The 18,114-nt window shown below is 41.7% G+C and overlaps 1 protein-coding gene, 1 long non-coding RNA gene and 1 pseudogene across 6 annotated transcripts in view; 1 reads left to right on the forward strand and 2 right to left on the reverse strand.

Moving 5' to 3' along the window:
* Window positions 1-88: 88 nt before the first annotated feature.
* On the reverse strand, window positions 89-10,776 carry M6PR (mannose-6-phosphate receptor, cation dependent). Of its 3 annotated transcripts, none has more exons than XM_060024284.1 (8): window positions 10,599-10,776; window positions 5,383-5,556; window positions 4,430-4,596; window positions 3,274-3,383; window positions 2,867-2,997; window positions 2,186-2,312; window positions 1,608-1,726; window positions 89-616 (listed from the first exon to the last, which is right to left on the reverse strand). In XM_060024284.1, the coding sequence occupies exons 2-8, from the start codon at window positions 5,553-5,555 to the stop codon at window positions 457-459; spliced, it is 987 nt and encodes a 328-aa protein (XP_059880267.1). In that variant the 5' UTR covers window position 5,556; window positions 10,599-10,776; the 3' UTR covers window positions 89-456. The 3 variants fall into 3 exon arrangements, with proteins under 3 accessions (XP_059880267.1, XP_059880268.1, XP_059880269.1); XM_060024285.1 differs by having other exon boundaries at window positions 90-616; window positions 5,383-5,538; window positions 10,599-10,775; XM_060024286.1 differs by having other exon boundaries at window positions 474-1,726.
* Window positions 6,271-8,207, reverse strand: LOC132433488 (small ribosomal subunit protein eS6-like; annotated as a pseudogene).
* A 388-nt stretch (window positions 10,777-11,164) lies between the features above and the next one.
* LOC132433490 (uncharacterized) overlaps window positions 11,165-18,114 on the forward strand; it is a 39,700-nt gene continuing 32,750 nt past the window's right edge. For all 3 annotated transcript variants that reach the window (XR_009521151.1, XR_009521150.1, XR_009521149.1), the window contains exons 1-3: window positions 11,165-11,859; window positions 13,655-13,722; window positions 15,957-16,117. This is a non-coding gene — a long non-coding RNA (uncharacterized lncRNA). The remainder of the gene's footprint in view (window positions 11,860-13,654; window positions 13,723-15,956; window positions 16,118-18,114) is intronic.

Raw genomic sequence — 18,114 nt, forward strand, 5'->3', positions numbered from 1 at the left:
CCTCCTCAGTAAAAGGATGAAAATTGGTCTCAGTTGTCTGTTACTCCATCATTCCAGTGTATCTACCCTCTTCTTTCACACAAGTGACTAGGCCAACGTGTTTTTCTTTTTAATCTTTTAAGTGTTTTTGTACAAAAAAATGTATACATATATTTTTTGCATTTTTAAAACACCAGAGTGTGGGGGAGGGATGCAAACAAATAACAAAAAAGATGCTTTTATAACATTATTTTCCCTGTTTAGAAAGAAGAAAAAAAATCATTCCAATAGTATTTAAAAGTCCAAAGATGAAATCATTTCATTTCCTTCTCTAAAGGCTAAAAGAGGCCCCTGCCTATTGATTCCATCCTCCTGTGTCCAGTGGAGCCATGTTACTCTTCAGTGGCCCAGGCTTACTATCACACAAAGATCAGGCCAGGTTTCTGGGCACACGGCCTGAACAGAAAGGTGGAAGCATCAGAAGATTAAGACCGTCTCCCCACAGAAGTAATGTCGTGGGCAAGAAGACACGTCCCTGAGCCAGAAAAAGGGACAAGTGCTGCAGCCGCCACAGCCAGGGCGGAAGGTGGCAGAGCCCTGGATGTCCCACTTCTGCCTCCATTCCCTTTCCAGAAGACTGGGGGCAAAAAAAAAAAAAAAGTCAAAATGACATGCCTATGAAGGAAAGTGCAACATGTTTAGAAATACTGACACAGGGAACGTTTTAGGAGTAAGAAAAGTTTCGCCAGCTTTGATTGCAAGTGGGAGAAGAAAGTCATCAAGGAGATCCCACTACCAAGGTAAACAGACTTCCCTTTTCTGGAACCCCGGCAGCACAGGAGGTCAATTTCAATGTCCCTTTCCAATGGAGTGGACTTCTGGATTAGGCATTTTGGCTGCAGATGGACCAATAACTTTAGACTACAATCCAGGTCCTAGGCTCCAGCTATAAAGTCACTCCAATGCCAGCAAATGATGTATGGTACCTTGTAATCCTCTAATTGGGAAATTTCAAATTTTCCCATCCTAATTCCAGAGGTGGGAGAATTAAGTCTATGACATCACCAGGCTCAAACCAAATGGCAGTACTTGGACTACAACCAAGTAATCACTGCAAAATAGTTCCAAGCAGCAAGAAATTACATCCAGATTCTCATGGAGACTATACTGTAGGGTACAGAGCAACAGCATGAAAGCAATCAAACCTTGTATAAATAATGTTTCTTTGCTTTTTTTTTTTTTTAAATTAAAGAAATCCAGTGTCTCAAAAACTTGTGAAAATGTGTTTAAAAAAGGAAGGGTCAGGGAGCCTGCCATACCCTTTTGCTCATGATAACTCCCCTACTTGTACTTTCTGATACCAAAAGACAGTGCAACAGCCTCTGCTGTCATTGGCCCTATTATATTATCTCTGTCCTACAACTGTACCTCTCAGGAGGGAAGACAAATAGGGAACAAAGGGAAGGCATTTCTACTACTGACAAGTGGATGCAAACCAAAAGCAAACCGGAAAGCAAGAGCAATATTAAGGGTGAGATGAGAGACTGGAGCGGAGGCTGCTTAAGAAACCTGGCTGAGGATGCTTTGGTTTGGGGGCTGAAGAAGCCGGACATTTAAAGTGCAATCACATCGGTAATAAATGATCATCCCTTTCTTCCGACTCCTCCCCCAGCTGGTCATCCCCCACACCACGATACGCAGCAGGCACGTTTCGGGGTTTAGATCGGCACACAAAGTCACAACCATCCTGTAGGGGGAAAGGAAAGGAAGGAAACAATCATTTGAAATCAGCAGCTTTCAGGTGTTATGGTCCAAGAATGTGGCAGGAACTGGTTTTCTCCAGGGATAATGAAGAGAAAACCCCAAAGCTCCAAGGATCAGCTTAAATTGAATGTGGGGAAGAATAGACAGGTTCTAACTTGGCCTCACCCTTTCCTCACCTAGGCCCCTTAAGAGCTGTATCAGGCTCCCAAATCTCAGGAAAAGGACTGCTCTTCCAGCCAAGCCTTAACAAGGCCAGACACTAAGGTGCTATGTTGCTTATCTGTACTAGGGCAACCAACTGTCTTGGTTTGCTGGGACTTTTGTGGTTTTAGCACCCAATGTCCGGTGTCTCAGGAAACCCCTCAGTCTGGGCAAACTAGGATGGCTGGTCATTCAACCTTGTCTGTAGGCCACGGACTCAGCCAGCTGCCCTGTTACTTACTGCTACCAGGTTGCCAAGATCCTGCCAGAAGGCCAAGTGGGGAAACTGCTCCATTCCTTTGGCTCCCATCACCAGTCGCTGGTACAGGAACCCCCCGATGATATAGACGGCGATCAGCGATGCAAACCTATTGAGAGAGAAAGACATCTATACTCAAAAACCAAGAAATAGTAAGACTCAGAAACTAAAGATAATCTCTATATTCATTGTTACCTATTTCCTAAGCTGTGTTCCATAAAAATGAAAGGAAAAAAAAAGGGTAGTCAGTTGAATGAACAAGGGGGTTGGTAGGTCCTTAGAAAACCAATTAGAGTGTCGGTCTGAGAAAACCAAAATGATCAGAATAAAATAAGACAGAGTTTGTGACTCTGACTTAGGGCTGAGAACAGTCACCATTAGATACACAACTCCATTTCTTTAAAAGTTCGAATAATCTAATGGCAGCTATTAAAAACTGTCCAGCCCTCCAGTAGGGAAAAAACCCTACATCCAAATGCAAATATTTATTGGGGCCAAAACATTAAGTCATTTTTTAAGACTTGCGCAGAGTTTAAAGAGGATTTTTACAAATTACAGTATAACATATACATGCACACACACTATTTGTACCTATAGACCTCCAAGTAATTGTGGAGTTAAAAAAAAAAAAAGGTTTGGCCTGATAAAGGAAAACGTACTCACGTGACAAGTAAGATAGAACCCACGCTGAGGTGGGAGATCTCTGGGGAACAGGCCAGGCTGCTGTCTATCTCAAAGAGGTAGAAACAGTCTTGGACTTTGCCTCGCTCCTCAAACACAGGGTTAAAATTGTCCTGATGACAAGAGGACAGAACACAACATTTATGTTGTGTCTGACACCTGTCTGAAAAAAGCACAAACCCCCAAAACCCCCAAAACATTTGCTTTCTCCTGGTCCAAAACCTCCTCTTCCATGTATGATGGAACACGGGTGCCTATGACTCAGGGAAAAGCTGAACTTCTCGTTTTATCTCCTCGGTCCCAATTATCTTGTTCCCTCTGGACAGTCTCTCCCACCTCAGGCCAGTCCTTTCATTTCCTCTAGGCTCCTAGGCCCCAGGGTGCCTCACCGCTAGGGTGTGTCGATTGCAGGAGATCATCACCACTGCCCGACGCTGCTCCTTGCCACAGTGACTGTCATATTCATCACCCCCTTTATAGATCAGCATGATCCAATTACCTGAGGAGGAACAAGGAAAACGGAGCTTTGGGGTGCGGGAAAAGCAGAGGCAGACCTGGGCACTGTGGTAGAGTGGAAGTGAGTTCAATGAAATTGGCTGTAATTAAAATAACCCTTTCAGGATGAGCTCTGTATACCAGAAACAGCAGCTAAACCTTGCTCCTTTATAACAGCTATGTGTTCCCTTATTAAGACGACTAAGAATCAGACAGTCATACAAGAATAACCTTAATTTTCCACAAAAATTAAGGCAATTGACAGTGCAAATACAATTATGATCCATACCTTAACCATGACTCATTTTCCGAATACCTGCTAACATCAAAAGGAGAGGTTCCATCCAATTACTTGGTGGCAAGGGAAAGCCTAAGATCGTAAAGTCACCACAGATAAATTCAAAGTGGATGATTTTGAAGACTGAGGGGCATTTTTCCTTCTTTAGTATTTACTGTGTTCAAATTTCTTTTGCAAAGTATCATTTGATCAATAATCACATGAGGTGAATCAGGTAAGGACTGTGCTTCCAGTTTTGCATATGAGAAAACAAAATCAAAAAGGTGAAATGATTTTTCAAAGTCACAGGACAAATAAATATGAGCTGGATCAAAAATCCAGTCTTCTGACCTCTAGCCCCAAACTCTTGACGTTGTTTTTTATTATGTTATTTATAGGAGCAACAATGTGCAGTGAATAATTTATTTATCTGCTTAAGGGAGGAAAATAGACCACAGTTGCTCACATAGTCCTTTCCAGCAATATGATTTTATGATTTTTGAGAAATATTATCAACATAACTCAAGATGGTGGGGAAATTTTTGTAGACTGACTGGTTTGCAAAAAAGCTTGATCTCACTTTAAAACAAACACATAAATGTCCTGAGCCTTGGCTGTGGAGGAGCTGTGGAACTAGGTATCCTGTGGTTTGGGGGTATCTCAGATGAGCTGAACCACACATACCGTATGGTACACTGAAGAGCCTGGGAAGGGCTGAGACATACAGGATTATCAGAGGGATTCAATTAACTGATCAACAGGGAGAATCTTACTTCCATTGAAGATCTGAGTGCTGTTGAGTCTCCCTACTACTGTCTCCTTCCCATTACTTTTGTTGATCTGCACCAGGCCTGCCCCAGAGGTTCGGTTGCCAGCTTCTCGGCACACCCGGAACATGTAGATATACATGTCTGGGCCCTGGCCCACGGTGCTCTCAAAGCTGTGAGGAGAAGTGAGGAGAAGGAAGAGGACAGTTACAGCTGTCAGCCTTAGGAAGAGCAGTTTCCTTTTTAACAACAACAACAATGGTGCACTCAACTTATTTATCTGATGTCACGGCTAAACGTCCTAGTGAATAATATCTGTTGCATCATGAGATATCCATGACCCAGACAGAACACCCTATCTGTTGATGACGACTGATTAAAATACAGCATCCAAGACAGCTAGTATTCTAGATATTTCTAGAATAATTGCTCTAGACTATGCTAAAACATTACTACTTCCCCTTGAGTAAGGGTCTGTGTTCATGAGATACACCCTCCTTCCTTAAAGATTATCTTCAGATTTATATACCAGAAGATTCCTGACACTTATGATGACGCAGCAGGCCTAAATATGTTATTCTGATACTTGTAAATATCGAGGCATCAAATAATGCTTTTTAGTTCCTATGAGCTGGTTTCTTGGATCCAGTCTTGGAAACCGCTACTCTTCTGCATAAGGTACCTGCACATGGCTGCTGAACACTGGGCTGAGCATGTGCTCTATATCATGAAGGAAAGCAAGATAGCACGGCCAAATAAGACTAATATTGCTAAAGTTCACATTAGAACTGTCTCTCAGAGGAGGTTATGATACATGTATCCCCCCTATGTTTGGGGGGGGGAAATAAAATCAGTACTAAATACTACTAAATAAAATACTAAAATAAAATCAGTAAGAGGAGGAAGAGATTCTTTAATAAAGTTAGCTCCTCAAGCCCTTTAAGATTCTTCTCATTTACCTTTTGTTAAACAGCGGCGTCAGCCTCTTCAGTAGAGCCAACTCTTTCTCTGACTCTTTATCCTTTTCTCCTACCAGGTCGCATGTTTTCTCTTCGGTCTGCCAGGATTCTCTTACTGCCACGGCCAGCAGCAGCAGCAGGCCAGTCATCCAGGAGCTGTAGAGGGGGAACATCCTTTTGGGAGAGGAAGTGCGTGTGTTAGGGAAAGAGGGAGAGGATCGGGAGAGAAGGGAAAGAAAGAAAGCATATGAATGTGTCATAAATGAATGGTATTTTTTTAACCTTTTAATCTTCCACCCACCACCTATTATTTTACACTAGCCAGTTTTCTTCATTATTATGATGTTGGGCTTTATTTTCTTGTCTCCATTTCAAGTTCTGTTTTCTCCATTATTTAATATTCAGAATTGGAACCTTAAATCTCCAGGTTTCTCTTTTTCTTTTTAAAACTTATTTCAAAAGCTTCTTCCTAGCTGACTCCCTTGCTTGACACCACTGGTCACCTCCTTCTCGTGCCCCTTTCATGTACATTCAACAAAGAGGACAGCATTGGCCTTGGTGAAGAGTTAGTGTCTATAGGTTGTTGTTGAGATTTCTGCAAGGTGCGCACAAAAAAAGAATATCTAGACTTCTAAGCTGTATTGGGAGAAAAACACATTTTTGGTCCTAGAAACTGTCAGAAGAACCAATCAATGGCCTAGAGAATACTTAAGTGTGACCAATGAACAGTATTTTGATTATGCAGAAACTATAAGATTCTTTGGCATATGCAACAAATATTACCTTTTAATATCTCTGTGCCAAGAGCACCTGTGTTAGGAAACCCATATACAGATATACATATATATATATATATATACACACATGCACATATGTATCTATCACCTGTGTCGGGAAACTCTCTCTATATATCAGTCACTTTCAGTCTAATTCATAGGTAAGTCCTTCAGAACAAACTATGGGGCTGAGAAGAGGGAAAGGAAAGAACAAAAAGAATTAAATTATGACAGCCTGGTGGAGACATCCTTGCCTCTTTACCATTTGGCAAGAAATTAGATTAAGATGTCTCACTATTTAGAGTTCAATACTGGTTCATAAATACTGCTTAAACCAGTGGCCCTCCATAAGATAATTCTCGAATTACAATTGACACTTGATAAGGGCTAGTTGGAAGTTATTAAGAAAGATGTAAAATAGAGAAAAAGACTTGCATACTTTGGGACCTAAGTCCTCATTTTAATATTCAGGAGCATCTAACAGTCTTTGTTCATATTCACCATAAGAATGATAAACAGAGAGAAACACTGCCACAGCACCTAAAACTCGACATCTACCTGTTCTGATGTCTCACCTCTGAAAAATCATTCAATCATTTAAATGATAGGAAGAACAAAATTCACTAGGTCCAAATGAGTGGTTTGAATAAGTATTCCAAAACCCACCTCAGGCTCTACAGTCATGAACCTCAAGAGTTTCTAGCTTCCAATTGCTGATAACTCTAGGAATTCATCACGTCACTTTACAATTTAGCAAATCCAATTCATCTGATGCTTGTACTGCTTTAGGAATGGCAGTGTGCGGCTGTTTCCCAAACTCATTTTCTTTTCTCTAATTCCATCTTTATACCCAGGATACACTGATTTACCCTTTCAAAAGAAATCACTTTGGTATCCATTAATGATCCCTTAGGCCATCACTACTTGTTAATTTTATAACAGTATCACCAATTTTTCTGATACAAAGATTCAATTCTTCCAAATTTTTCTCACTTATGATAAAATGCTTCCATACTACAAGTCTGGACTTTGGTTTGAATACTCTTTTAAAGTCCTCTAATTCTTTGTCATGCTGGTCCACTGACTCCACTGCATTTTTAGCATATAAAACTTAAAACAGGCAGAATTTAATGGGTACTAATAGGTACCTGAATAAATTTTCTCCACTCTCCTAAACAAACTTACATTTTTTTTTTGGATGTCTGATCTCATTTATTTGTTACTCTTAGAACATCTCATTTTTGACTGGACTCAGACTTAGAGGTAGAAGCTCTCAGAGGACAGCCTCCGTCTCTTGGCAATCTGTTCCTGTTGTTTTTCTTTGGCCTCCTTCATTCTCTTGGCCAAGAGTTTAGCATATCCTGCAGCCTCTTCCTTATTTTCTTAGTATGCTGTTTCTTCAGAGCAATATGCTGACGTTTGTGTTGCAGAACACGTGGAGTAACAAGACGCTGAGTCTTGTGTGCTTTGGTCCTAGGTTTCCTACCCTCTTTGCTTAGGGGTTTTCTCTCACAATATACTGGCGGACATAGAGAGAGACTGAAAAGTTTGTGGATTCTGCTAGCTCTTTTGGGCCCCAGCTGACGAGGCGAAGTTGTGAGTCCAGGAATATGCTTCTCCCCTTTTTCCACTATGACCAAATTGAGAACACTCAGATTGGCATCCACAATGCAACCCCGTACAGATCTGTGCTTTCTTTCTCCAGTCCTCCTTGGTCTGTAACAGGAATGCCCCTTATTCAGTAGCGGGTAGACTCTACCATGGGTCCAGACACCTGCTTCATGGGAAAAACCTTGTTTGTTGTTCCCACCGATTCAGACCACATAACCCTTCCATTCTTCACCCAGAGCATTAGCAGCAACTTCTGTGGCCATATGCTTCTTACAAAAGGTATGAAGTTTTTGTTCATCGTCCACTTCAATGAGTTTCTGGCAGCCATTGGCTGGGAAAGAGATGTTCAACTTCATCCTGAAGTGGCCAACTGCCTCTGAGGCACCATGATAAAAAGCTAAATGAACTTACATTTGACATTCTTTTTTTAAAATTTATTTTATTTATTTATTTTTGGCTGTGTTGGGTCTTCATTACTGAGCGCGGGCTTTCTCTAGTTGTGGTGAGCGGGGGCTACTCTTTGTTGCAGTGCGCGGGCTTCTCATTGTGGTGGCTTCTCTTGTTGTGGAGCACGGGCTCTAGGCGCGTGGACTTCAGTAGTTGTGGTGCACGGGCTTAGTTGCTCTGCGGCATGTGGGATCTTCCCGGACCAGGGATCAAACACGTGTCCCCTGCATTGGCAGGTGGACTCTTAACCACTGCGCCACCTGGGAAGTCCCACATTTGACATTCCGTTTCCCACATTCCACTAGGGCAACCAATACTTGGGAAGTCATCTCCCCGACTTGGTGTACTCCAAACATCAATTCATTGTAGTAATATTAATAAGGTGTTTCCATAGAATAAGTATAGCCAGCCACAAAGTCTGAGGCTCCCATAAACACATACAAAGCATCAACAGGAAACACTTAATAGAGTGCTTGCCTTTTGCTAGGCATTTAACATACATTAACCAGTTAAGCCTTACAAAAACCCTATGCAGTAAATACGACTGTCCTTATTTTACAGAGGAGAAAACTAGACACAGCTAGTGGCGTGAACCAGATAGTGCAGCTCTGAGCTCATGGTCTACACTTAACCATTCCTTTCACATTAAGTTTTCTGGAGATCAGAGTAGGCAGTCAAAGTTTTGCTTTCATTTTGACAAAGCAAGAAGGGGAAGTGACTCCTCACATGGTTCACTAAACAGGAGGCAGAATAAAGAACCCAGACCTCAAACTCCTACCTTCTCTAAATTCACTCACTGATCCACACAACTTGACCAGCTGACTAAAATAAGAGGCTCCTTTTAGTAGATTGATTAAGCATGACATTTCCTTTATATTCTTGCAGGACCCAATTTGAAATTTCAACTTTCTGTGCTTTCAATATTCTTTTATCCAGGACCATTTTCTGGAGGGATGCTCACACACAAGACTGTGTTCTTTGGCTTCAAAGTTAGTTCCTTATCTGTTAACAGTTGATGATTTCTTTTCCCAAATTAGAACAAAGACTCTCACAAAACTGCAAAAGGATGAAGGGCTGAACACCCTGCAGCCAGCATTAGTTGAGTCGAACTAGCTTTCATTTAATTATTGGTTCAAAAAGATAGGAGATAAAAAGAGATATATTCTTCTCTTTCCTGCTTAAGAGTTGGCTACGTTTGAGCTGCTTCTCTTTGATTCAGTGGCATATGCTCTAAGTGCTTTATCTAGATTATGTTCATCAATCTTCACAACCCAGAAAAGTAGATATAATTTCTCGCATTTTACAGATGAGGAAACTGATTCCTACAGAGCTTAAGTTACTTGCCTTAGGTTATACAAGTATTAAACGTGTATGAAGTTATTAGTAAGGCAACTTGAATGAGTCATGGTATAAAGCTATCTTCTGATAAATAAAGGAGTGCAAAAATGTATTCGTAAGAGTATGAAATCCAAGGGCTGGGTAGTCCTCTTTTACATCTAATTGTGCTACAATTAGATTCTCAAGATGCAAGAGTTTGTCCTAGATACTTTGGAAACAAGCGGCAGGACTTAAAGATTTTGAAAAATCCCTTTCAATTTTCTTGTTCTACAACGATAGATCCATACAGTTAAGGCTAAAAAATTCTCCTCCAATGGGATGACCAATGACTAAGTCAGGAATTGGGAAACACTTTACATCACTAGGCCTCTGTACCACTCACTTCCCCCAGACTAGCCATGACCATTTTCTGTTTTTCGGTGGAATTTCTACTTTCTTCTCTCTGGCTCATTTCTGATGGCGACGGCCCTTGTCTCTTGTCTCCAGCAGCCCACACTTTCAGAAGAGCAGCCCTAACTAGCTGAACCGCCCAAGGTTGAAAAGACTTAAGAAAGCAGCTCTAGCCCAAGGGCGGAAGCTCTCTCCAAAAAGGAACGCAAATCCCTCTATTGGCGACTCTTCGTACCATACACTCATCTCCCTCAAACTTCTTCCAGGCTTCCAGACATTCGCGTCCCGTCTAGTCTCCCGACTTTGCAAATGCTTAGGGCCATACCCTCTACAAATGATGCCACCTGACCTCCCTCTACGATGCGGGCCAAAATCCCGTCTACGGGTATCCAGTAACACCTCGAACAGACTCCAGACTTAGCGACCTTCCTTTCCCTGCCTTCCAAACTCTGGTCTTGGAGATCCTTTCTCCCTCACTCCCTTGGCGACTCTGTAACTCCCCAACCTTACGCCTCCGCCTTTCTACCCTCGGGCTCCTTAGCTGGATTTTTGGGCTAGAACCCGGGCCAAGGGAGACTCAGCAATCCCGGCCCCCGTCACAGCCACGAGGGGTGAGCGCTCTCCAGCCCACTCCTCCACGCTCCTCATACTCACGTGTCACAGGCAAAGGGGGCAGCCACAGCTCAGAATCCCCGGCCGAGTACCTGCTCGCGGCTGGGAGACAGCACCAGCGAGGGGCCGGCCGCAGACCCCGGTTCCAGAGCTCGCGGCAGAGCCAGCGACCCCACGAGCGCCTCGCTGGGCTCCACTCCGGGAACCGGAAACAGGAAGTGCCGGGCGGCCGCTGGGCAACCGCTCCTCCCACTAGACCCCGCGGCATGTCACGGTAGAACCGTTTCGCTGCTTTCCCCTTCCCGGCCTCTCAGATCATCCCGGACGCTGATTGGCCAGGACCGTGGGCCTTAGGCTCCGCCCCCGCGGCATCAACTCCAATCCCTATCGAGATTTGCAAGTTTAGTTCCACCTTTGCGGGTCGCCTTTCTCCTGACTGGGGTCCCAGACTCCCACCTCCTGGCCTCTCGTCTCGGGCCCCTGTCACGCGGGGTCACGCGGGGGTCACGCGCGGTCAGGCGCCAGGCTCGCTCCCTGGTAGGTCGGACTGGAGGGCGGCGGAAGTGGAAATGCGGGGCGGGGCCAGATCCCCAGGCCGCGGCGGGAGCTGTAGTTCTCGTGCTGGTTGCTGCTTCGGATCTCTGCCGCCTGAGGGGGACGCCGGTTCGCTGTGTGCTGGCCCCGAGTCGCGCTGTCCCTGGAGGATAGTGGAGAGCGACTGGGTCGTGGTCCTCCTGGCCTTCTTACCGTCACTTTTGTTCTTTACGTCCTGTCTCCGGTTTAGCACCGTGAGGTGCGGCAGGGGTTACTATTACAGTTAGCCTTATCATCCCTCCGGCATTTTGTGTGATAAACACTCTGCAGCCACTTCTGCTGACCGAGACAAGTCAATTTTTGGTCTTTGCGCCTTTGCTAAGATCCTTTGCGGTGTCTCTCACGTGTGGCGTCTTAGCCGTGTGTGGAAGTCCTACCCGTTCATAGAACTCGGTTCAGAAGCTCCTGTGACTCCTGGACTCAACCTTTTCAGCTGGAACCGTTCCGTCCTCCCAGTGCCCGCTGGCTGCTCGCACCTGGCTTTAGTCTGGTTTGTTTCTGCTTTGATTCCTCGTTGCATTTGCGTGTGCCTCCCAACGTCTCCTCGGATGGCGACTGGATTTTGATTCCTCTTTGTGTTCACCAGAGCTAGAACAGCGTTTTGAATCGAATAATAATAGAAGCTGACACTGTGAGAAACCCGGCACTGTTGTACGTGTTTTAAACGAGTATCAGTTCACTTCACCTTCACAACCAGCTTACTGAGGAGGTATCTTATCCCCATTTTACAGATGAGTAAATTAAAGGCGACAGAGGCTAAGTGACTTTTTTTTTTTTTTTAACTTACCCTGGGCCCCACAGCTACTAAGTTATGGAGTCAGTATTCTGGCTCCATCATTTAGGGATAAGTTAGTTATATAGGTTGTGTATACAGTCCAGAGTTCATGCTGTCGACACTGCGTTATACTGACTATAAGAAACTGTATTTGTTTATTAACTGGTACATTCAGTTCAGGCTAGGTGGTATATCTGGGTTGGGTTTGGATGTGTCTTAAGTAAAAAATATGAAAATTGAAAGATGAGTTGCTTTCTAATAATAAAAGTAATTTGTCTATTGACACATACACACTACTATATATAGATTAGATAACTAATAAGAATGTGCTGAATGGCACGGGGAACTCTATTCAATACTCTGTAATGACCTATATGGGAAAAGAATCTAAAAAAAGAGCGGATATACGTGTGTCTATAACTGACTCAGTTTGCTGTACAGCAGAAGCTAACACATTGTAAATCAACTATACTCCAATAAAAATATTAAGAAAGCGCTTCTAGGAGGTTCCTAAAATGAAATGTTGAGGCTGCCTCCTCTTTAGTATGTGCAGAAAAGGGAAGGGTGCGTGAAAGCGCTAGGTATTCTGATGCTTGCTTCAACTCATGGCTTTGAAAATTGTCCCAGGCCTGCTCTTTTGTCGGCTCTCAGGTGGGAGCTCTGTTGGGAATACCTTTTTTAACCTCTCAAGAGCTTTGTCCTGTGTGAGTTTTTTTTTACAGGTTTTGCTGTGGTTTCACTGTCAAATACACTCTACCTGCTCACGTTTTCTGATCTGCTTAGCAATCTTTTGATATTTGTTTGGTAGTTTCTCAGACCCATTATGCATGTATTCTATTTGCCATCTTGAACCAGATTTCAATTTTGAACTTTTATTGATGCCCTCCTTTAAAAAATGATCATATTTAACATATTTCAAAGGCTAAATATATTTTTGTTTTTGGTAATTTTCAATTTTAATATATCAGTAAATTAAACATTTTAGAAAAATGCAAGAAGAGTACAAAGAACTCTTGCATACACTCTATCTAGATTTGCCAAGTATTTACATGTTGCCCCATTTGCTTTATTGGTCTCTCCCCCCCACATCCTCCCTACACACACACACACACACACACACACACACACACACACACACACGCACACACACACACTTTTATTCTGAACAATCTGAGGGTAAGTTCCCCATTACCACTAAGTACATCATTGTGTATTTCCTAATAATAAAGACATTCTTACATTACCACAGTATAATTATCAAAATTAGGAACTATAGCACTTTTTTACCCTTTCCCAACCACAGAAGCAAAGCCAGAGTCACACACTGCAATTAGTTGTCATTTTTCTTTATCTTATTTGACCTTGAAATTTGGAAAAGTACAGGTCACTTATTTTGTAGAATGTCTCTCATTTTGGTTTGGTCTGATGTTGCCTCCTGATTTAGGTATGCATTTCTTGATAGGACTAAGAGGGAAATAATGATCCTGTATCACTCAGCATCCAATCAGAAGACAGATACCACATGAGTCATTTTAAGGAAAAATTTAGTATAAAGAGTCATTTTTTAGTAAAAAATAATTACTAAAAGGGGTAAGAGAGGACTGTAAGTTACACACAAATCTTACAGAAGTAGGAACTACAAAATGCAGCTACTACTTTGAGGGCTGAAGATGGGTTAACAAGGAAGCAACTTAGAAACTTAAACGAAGTGCTACTTTTCCACCCACAGGGGAGAGGTTCAGACCTCTGAAGAAAGGATGTGGTTCCTGCCACAGGAACATGCAGCCCACTGATGAGGTGAGAGGAAAATTGCTGGAGGCTGTGGGTCACTGGGTCACTGTTGAACTGTCAGTGGGAGCCTCTTTATGGTGGCTTCTTTGTCCTTTGGACTTGTCCCCATCATTTTTTGAGCAGTCCTTTACTTTTGGGCACATAGATGTTCCACGTGGATCTTGAACTTTTCTTACCCTAGAATCAATCATATCTCGAAGACGGCCTGGTTCCTCTTAGTGGAGAAGGGTATTGAGAAACCAAGATCTGATTACAGTGTGTGTTTCTTGCTACTTGTGTGTCCTTGCTTTGGTCCTTCTCAGCAGACAGTTAGGAAATCTATATATCTTTCCAAGAGTGGGAAATTAGCTCCTTTTATATTCAGCATATTTATATGTTTGTTCACACGTGAGAAAACACAGGAAGTAACTTTATAACTGGTAAACCAAGCCTACTAATTAGAGTTCAATGTTTGTTTAAAGTTTTTTTTTTTGTTATTGAGGTAAAATGTATAAATCATGAAATTCACAACGCTTTTTAAAAATTATTTATTTATTTATGACTGTGTTGGGTCTTCGTTGCTGCACGCAGGCCTTCTCTAGTTGTGGCGAATGGGGGCTACTCTTCCCTGCGGTGCGCGAGTTTCTTATTGCCGTGGCTTCTCTTGTTGTGGAGCACGGGCTCCAGGCACACAGGCCTCAGTAGTTGTGGCACATGGGCTCAGTATTTGTGGCTCGTGGGCTCTAGAGTACAGGCTCAGTAGTTGTGGTGCACAGGCTTCGTTGCCCTGTGGCATGTGGGATCTTCCTGGACCAGGGCTCGAACCCGTGTCCCCTGCATTGGCAGGCAGATTCTTGACCACTGCACCACCAGGGAAGTCCCACAACTTTTAAGTATAGAATTCAGTGAATCTTGACAAATGCATCATAACTGTAACCCCCCTCTAACCGAGACTTAGCAGATTTTCATCACCCAAGAAAATTTCCTCATGCCCTTTTCCAGTCATTCTCCTAGGCCTAGAGGCAACTATTGCTCTGAAATTTTTACCATAGATTAATTTTGTATTTTCCAGAATTTCATATAAAATTGAATCATTAGAAAAAAATGAATCATATACTATGTTTGGTTTCTTTCACTCAATAAAATGTCTGTGAGGTTCTGTTGTTACATATATCAGTAGCAGGGTTTTTCTCTTTTTTTGGCTAGATAGTACTATATTGTATGAATATTTCACAACTTGTTGATGTATTCTCTTGATGGGTATTTAGGTTGTATCTATGTTTTCTTCCAAGAAGCTTTATAGTTTTAGCTTTTATGTTTGTATCTGTAATCAGTTTTTTAAAGTTTTTTAAAAATATTTATTATGTTTATTTATTTGGTTGCGCTGGGTCTTAGTCGTAGCAGCTGGGCTCCTTAGTTGTGGCTCGCGGGCTCCTTAGTTGTGGCATGCGAACTGTTAGTTGCAGCATGAATGTGGGATCTAGTTCCCTGACCAGGGATCAAACCTGGGCCCCCTGCATTGGGAGCACAGAGTCTTAACCTCTGCGCCACCAGGGAAGTCCCTGTGATCAATTTTGAATTAATTTTTTTGTATTGTTGAGGTAGGGTCGAGGTCAGTTTTTTTCCCACATGGATGTATAGGTCTTCCAGTAATGTTTATTCACTTTTCTTTCTCCCTTAAGTTGCTTTGGAACTTCGTTGAAAATCAGTTGACTATATACATGTGATTCTGTTTCTGGACTTAATTTGTTCCATTGATCTCTTTGTTCATTATTATGCCAACAACACACTGTCTTGATTCTTCTAGCTTTATAAGTCTTGAAGTAAGTTAGTGTAAATCTTCCTGTTTTTTCAAGATTGTTTTGGCATTTCCATAAATATGTTTAGAATCAACCTGTCAATTTCTGTTTAAAAAATCTTGCTGGAATTATAATTGGGATTAATGTGAATCTAAAGGTAAATTTGAGGAAAATTGACATTTTAACAATGTTGAATTTTACAGTCCATGGATAGGATACACTCTCTATTTATTTAGGTCTTATCTAATTTCTTTCAGCTATGTTTTATTGTTTTCAGTGTAGAGGTCTTACATGTCATTTGTTACATTTATTCCCAAGTACTCACATTTTGATGCTTTTATAACTGAAAATATTGTGAAAGTTTTTTTTTACGAATGTTTGCTAGTAGTGTATAAAAATACAGTTGAGTTTTGTATTTTGACCTATATCCTGTAACCTTGCTAAATTTACTTATTTTGGCAGTTGCTTCTTTCTTTTGAACTTCTGGCCATCATGGTGTAACTGGGACTGGATTTATTTTCTCATCTGAAACAACTGGAAAACGAAAATATATGAAACAGCGGTTTTCAGATACTGGACAACAGGCAGTACAGGACAGTGATTCCTGAGAGAAGGAAAATAAGGTGAGCCCCTGCTTATCCCTGCTTACAGTTGCCTCTGCTTACTAATTCTTGTCAAAAAGCAAGCCTCAAAAGGATCAAACTGGTACCAAGTAACTGTGTCCAATAACAAAAGCCAACAATTTTGAAAAGAGCTCAAGACAATTTGGCACCAACAGCATAAAATTCACAGTGTCTGGAATCCAGCAAAAGATTATCAGGCATGCAAAGGAGGCAAATATAACCCATAACCAGGAGAAAAATCAGTCATTAGAAACTGAACCAGAAATGACAAAGATGAAAGAATTTGCAGAAAGGATGTTAGAATAGCTATTATAAATACACTTCATATGTTCAGTAGATAAGACGAACATTGAACATTATAAAGAGAAAAAGGCAAGATATTTTAAAAACAAACCAAATTATGCTTCCACAGATGAGAAATACAATATCTGAAATGATGCAATGAAAATATACTGAATGGAATCAACAGTAGACTAGAAACTACAGAAGGAAAGGTTAAATTTTTTTAAAAACTTATTTATTTATTTTTGCTGCATCGGGTCTTAGTTGCGGCATGCAGGATCTTCTCTGGGTCTTACGGAATCTTTCGTTGCGGCACACGGGCTTCTCTTTAGTTGTGGCGAGTGGGCTCCAGAGTGCGTGGACTCTGTAGTTGCAGCGTGCGGGCTCTCAAGTTTTGGCACATGGGCTTAGTTGCCCCGTGACATGTGGGGTCTTAGTTCCCCGATGAGGGATTGAACCCGTGTCCCCTGCATTGAAAGGCAGATTCTTAACCACTGGACCACCAGGGAAGTCCCAGGAAAGTTAATTAACTTGAAGACATATCATTAGAAAATATCCAAAATAAACACATGAGGAAAAAAGACCCTCCCCCTCCAAAAAAACCCCCCAAAACCCAGAACTTCAGTTACTTATGGTACAATATCAAGCAATCAAATATATTTAAAATTAAAGCTTCAGAAAGAGGACAGAAAATATATTGGCCAAAATTTTTCAGAATTTGCTGAAAACTATAAATTTACAAATCAGAGATATTCAATGAATATCAAGCAGAAGAAACATGAAGACACATTATTATCAAGCTGTTGAAAAGCAGTGATAAATAGAACATACTAAAAGCAGCCAGAGGGGAAAAAACACAGTGGCATAGTTCACATCAGAAACTATGCAAGTCAGACAAAATTAAGACACCTGTAAGTACTTTTGTGGGGGAGGAGAACCCTGTCAACATACAAAAATACCTTTAAAAAAATGAAGGCAGGGGCTTCGCTGATGGCACAGTGGTTAAGAATCTGCCTGCCAATGCAGGGGACACAGATTCAAGCCTTGGTCCGGGAAGATCCCACATGCCGCGGAGCAACTAGGCCTGTGCTCCACAACTACTGAGCCTGTGCTCTAGAGCCTGTGAGCCACAACTACTGAGCCCGTGTGCCACAACTACTGAAGCCTGCGTGCCTAGAGCCAATGCTCTGTAACAAGAGAAGCCACCATAGTGAGAAGCCCATGCACTGCAATGAAGAGTAGCCCCTGCTCACTGCAACTAGAGAAAGCCCACGTGCAGCAATGAAGACCCAATGCAGCCAAAAATAAAAATAAATAAATTAAAAATAAAAATGCAGGCAAATTAAAATTTTTTTCAGATGAACAAAAGATGAGGAATTCATTGCAAACAGACCACTAAAATACATATTAAAGGAAGTTCTTCTTCCAGAAGGAAAATTATACCACATGGGAATTTAGAATTATGTAAGGAAATGAAGAAGTTTAGCAATGATAAATATGAGTATAACTATAAAACACTTTTGTTCTAATTTTAAAAGATACCTTTAAAAGATTAATGCCTGATTAAAAGAAAAATATTAACAATCTATTGTGGAATTTATAACATAGGTAGAAGTAAAATGTTTGACAATGGCCAGGGAGAGGGAGAGAAAATATACTATTGTAAGGTGCATTTGATATACATGAAGTGGTATAATATTATTTGGAGGAAGAAT

This window comes from Delphinus delphis, chromosome 11 (assembly GCF_949987515.2).
Source record: "Delphinus delphis chromosome 11, mDelDel1.2, whole genome shotgun sequence".
Taxonomy (NCBI): domain Eukaryota; kingdom Metazoa; phylum Chordata; class Mammalia; order Artiodactyla; family Delphinidae; genus Delphinus; species Delphinus delphis.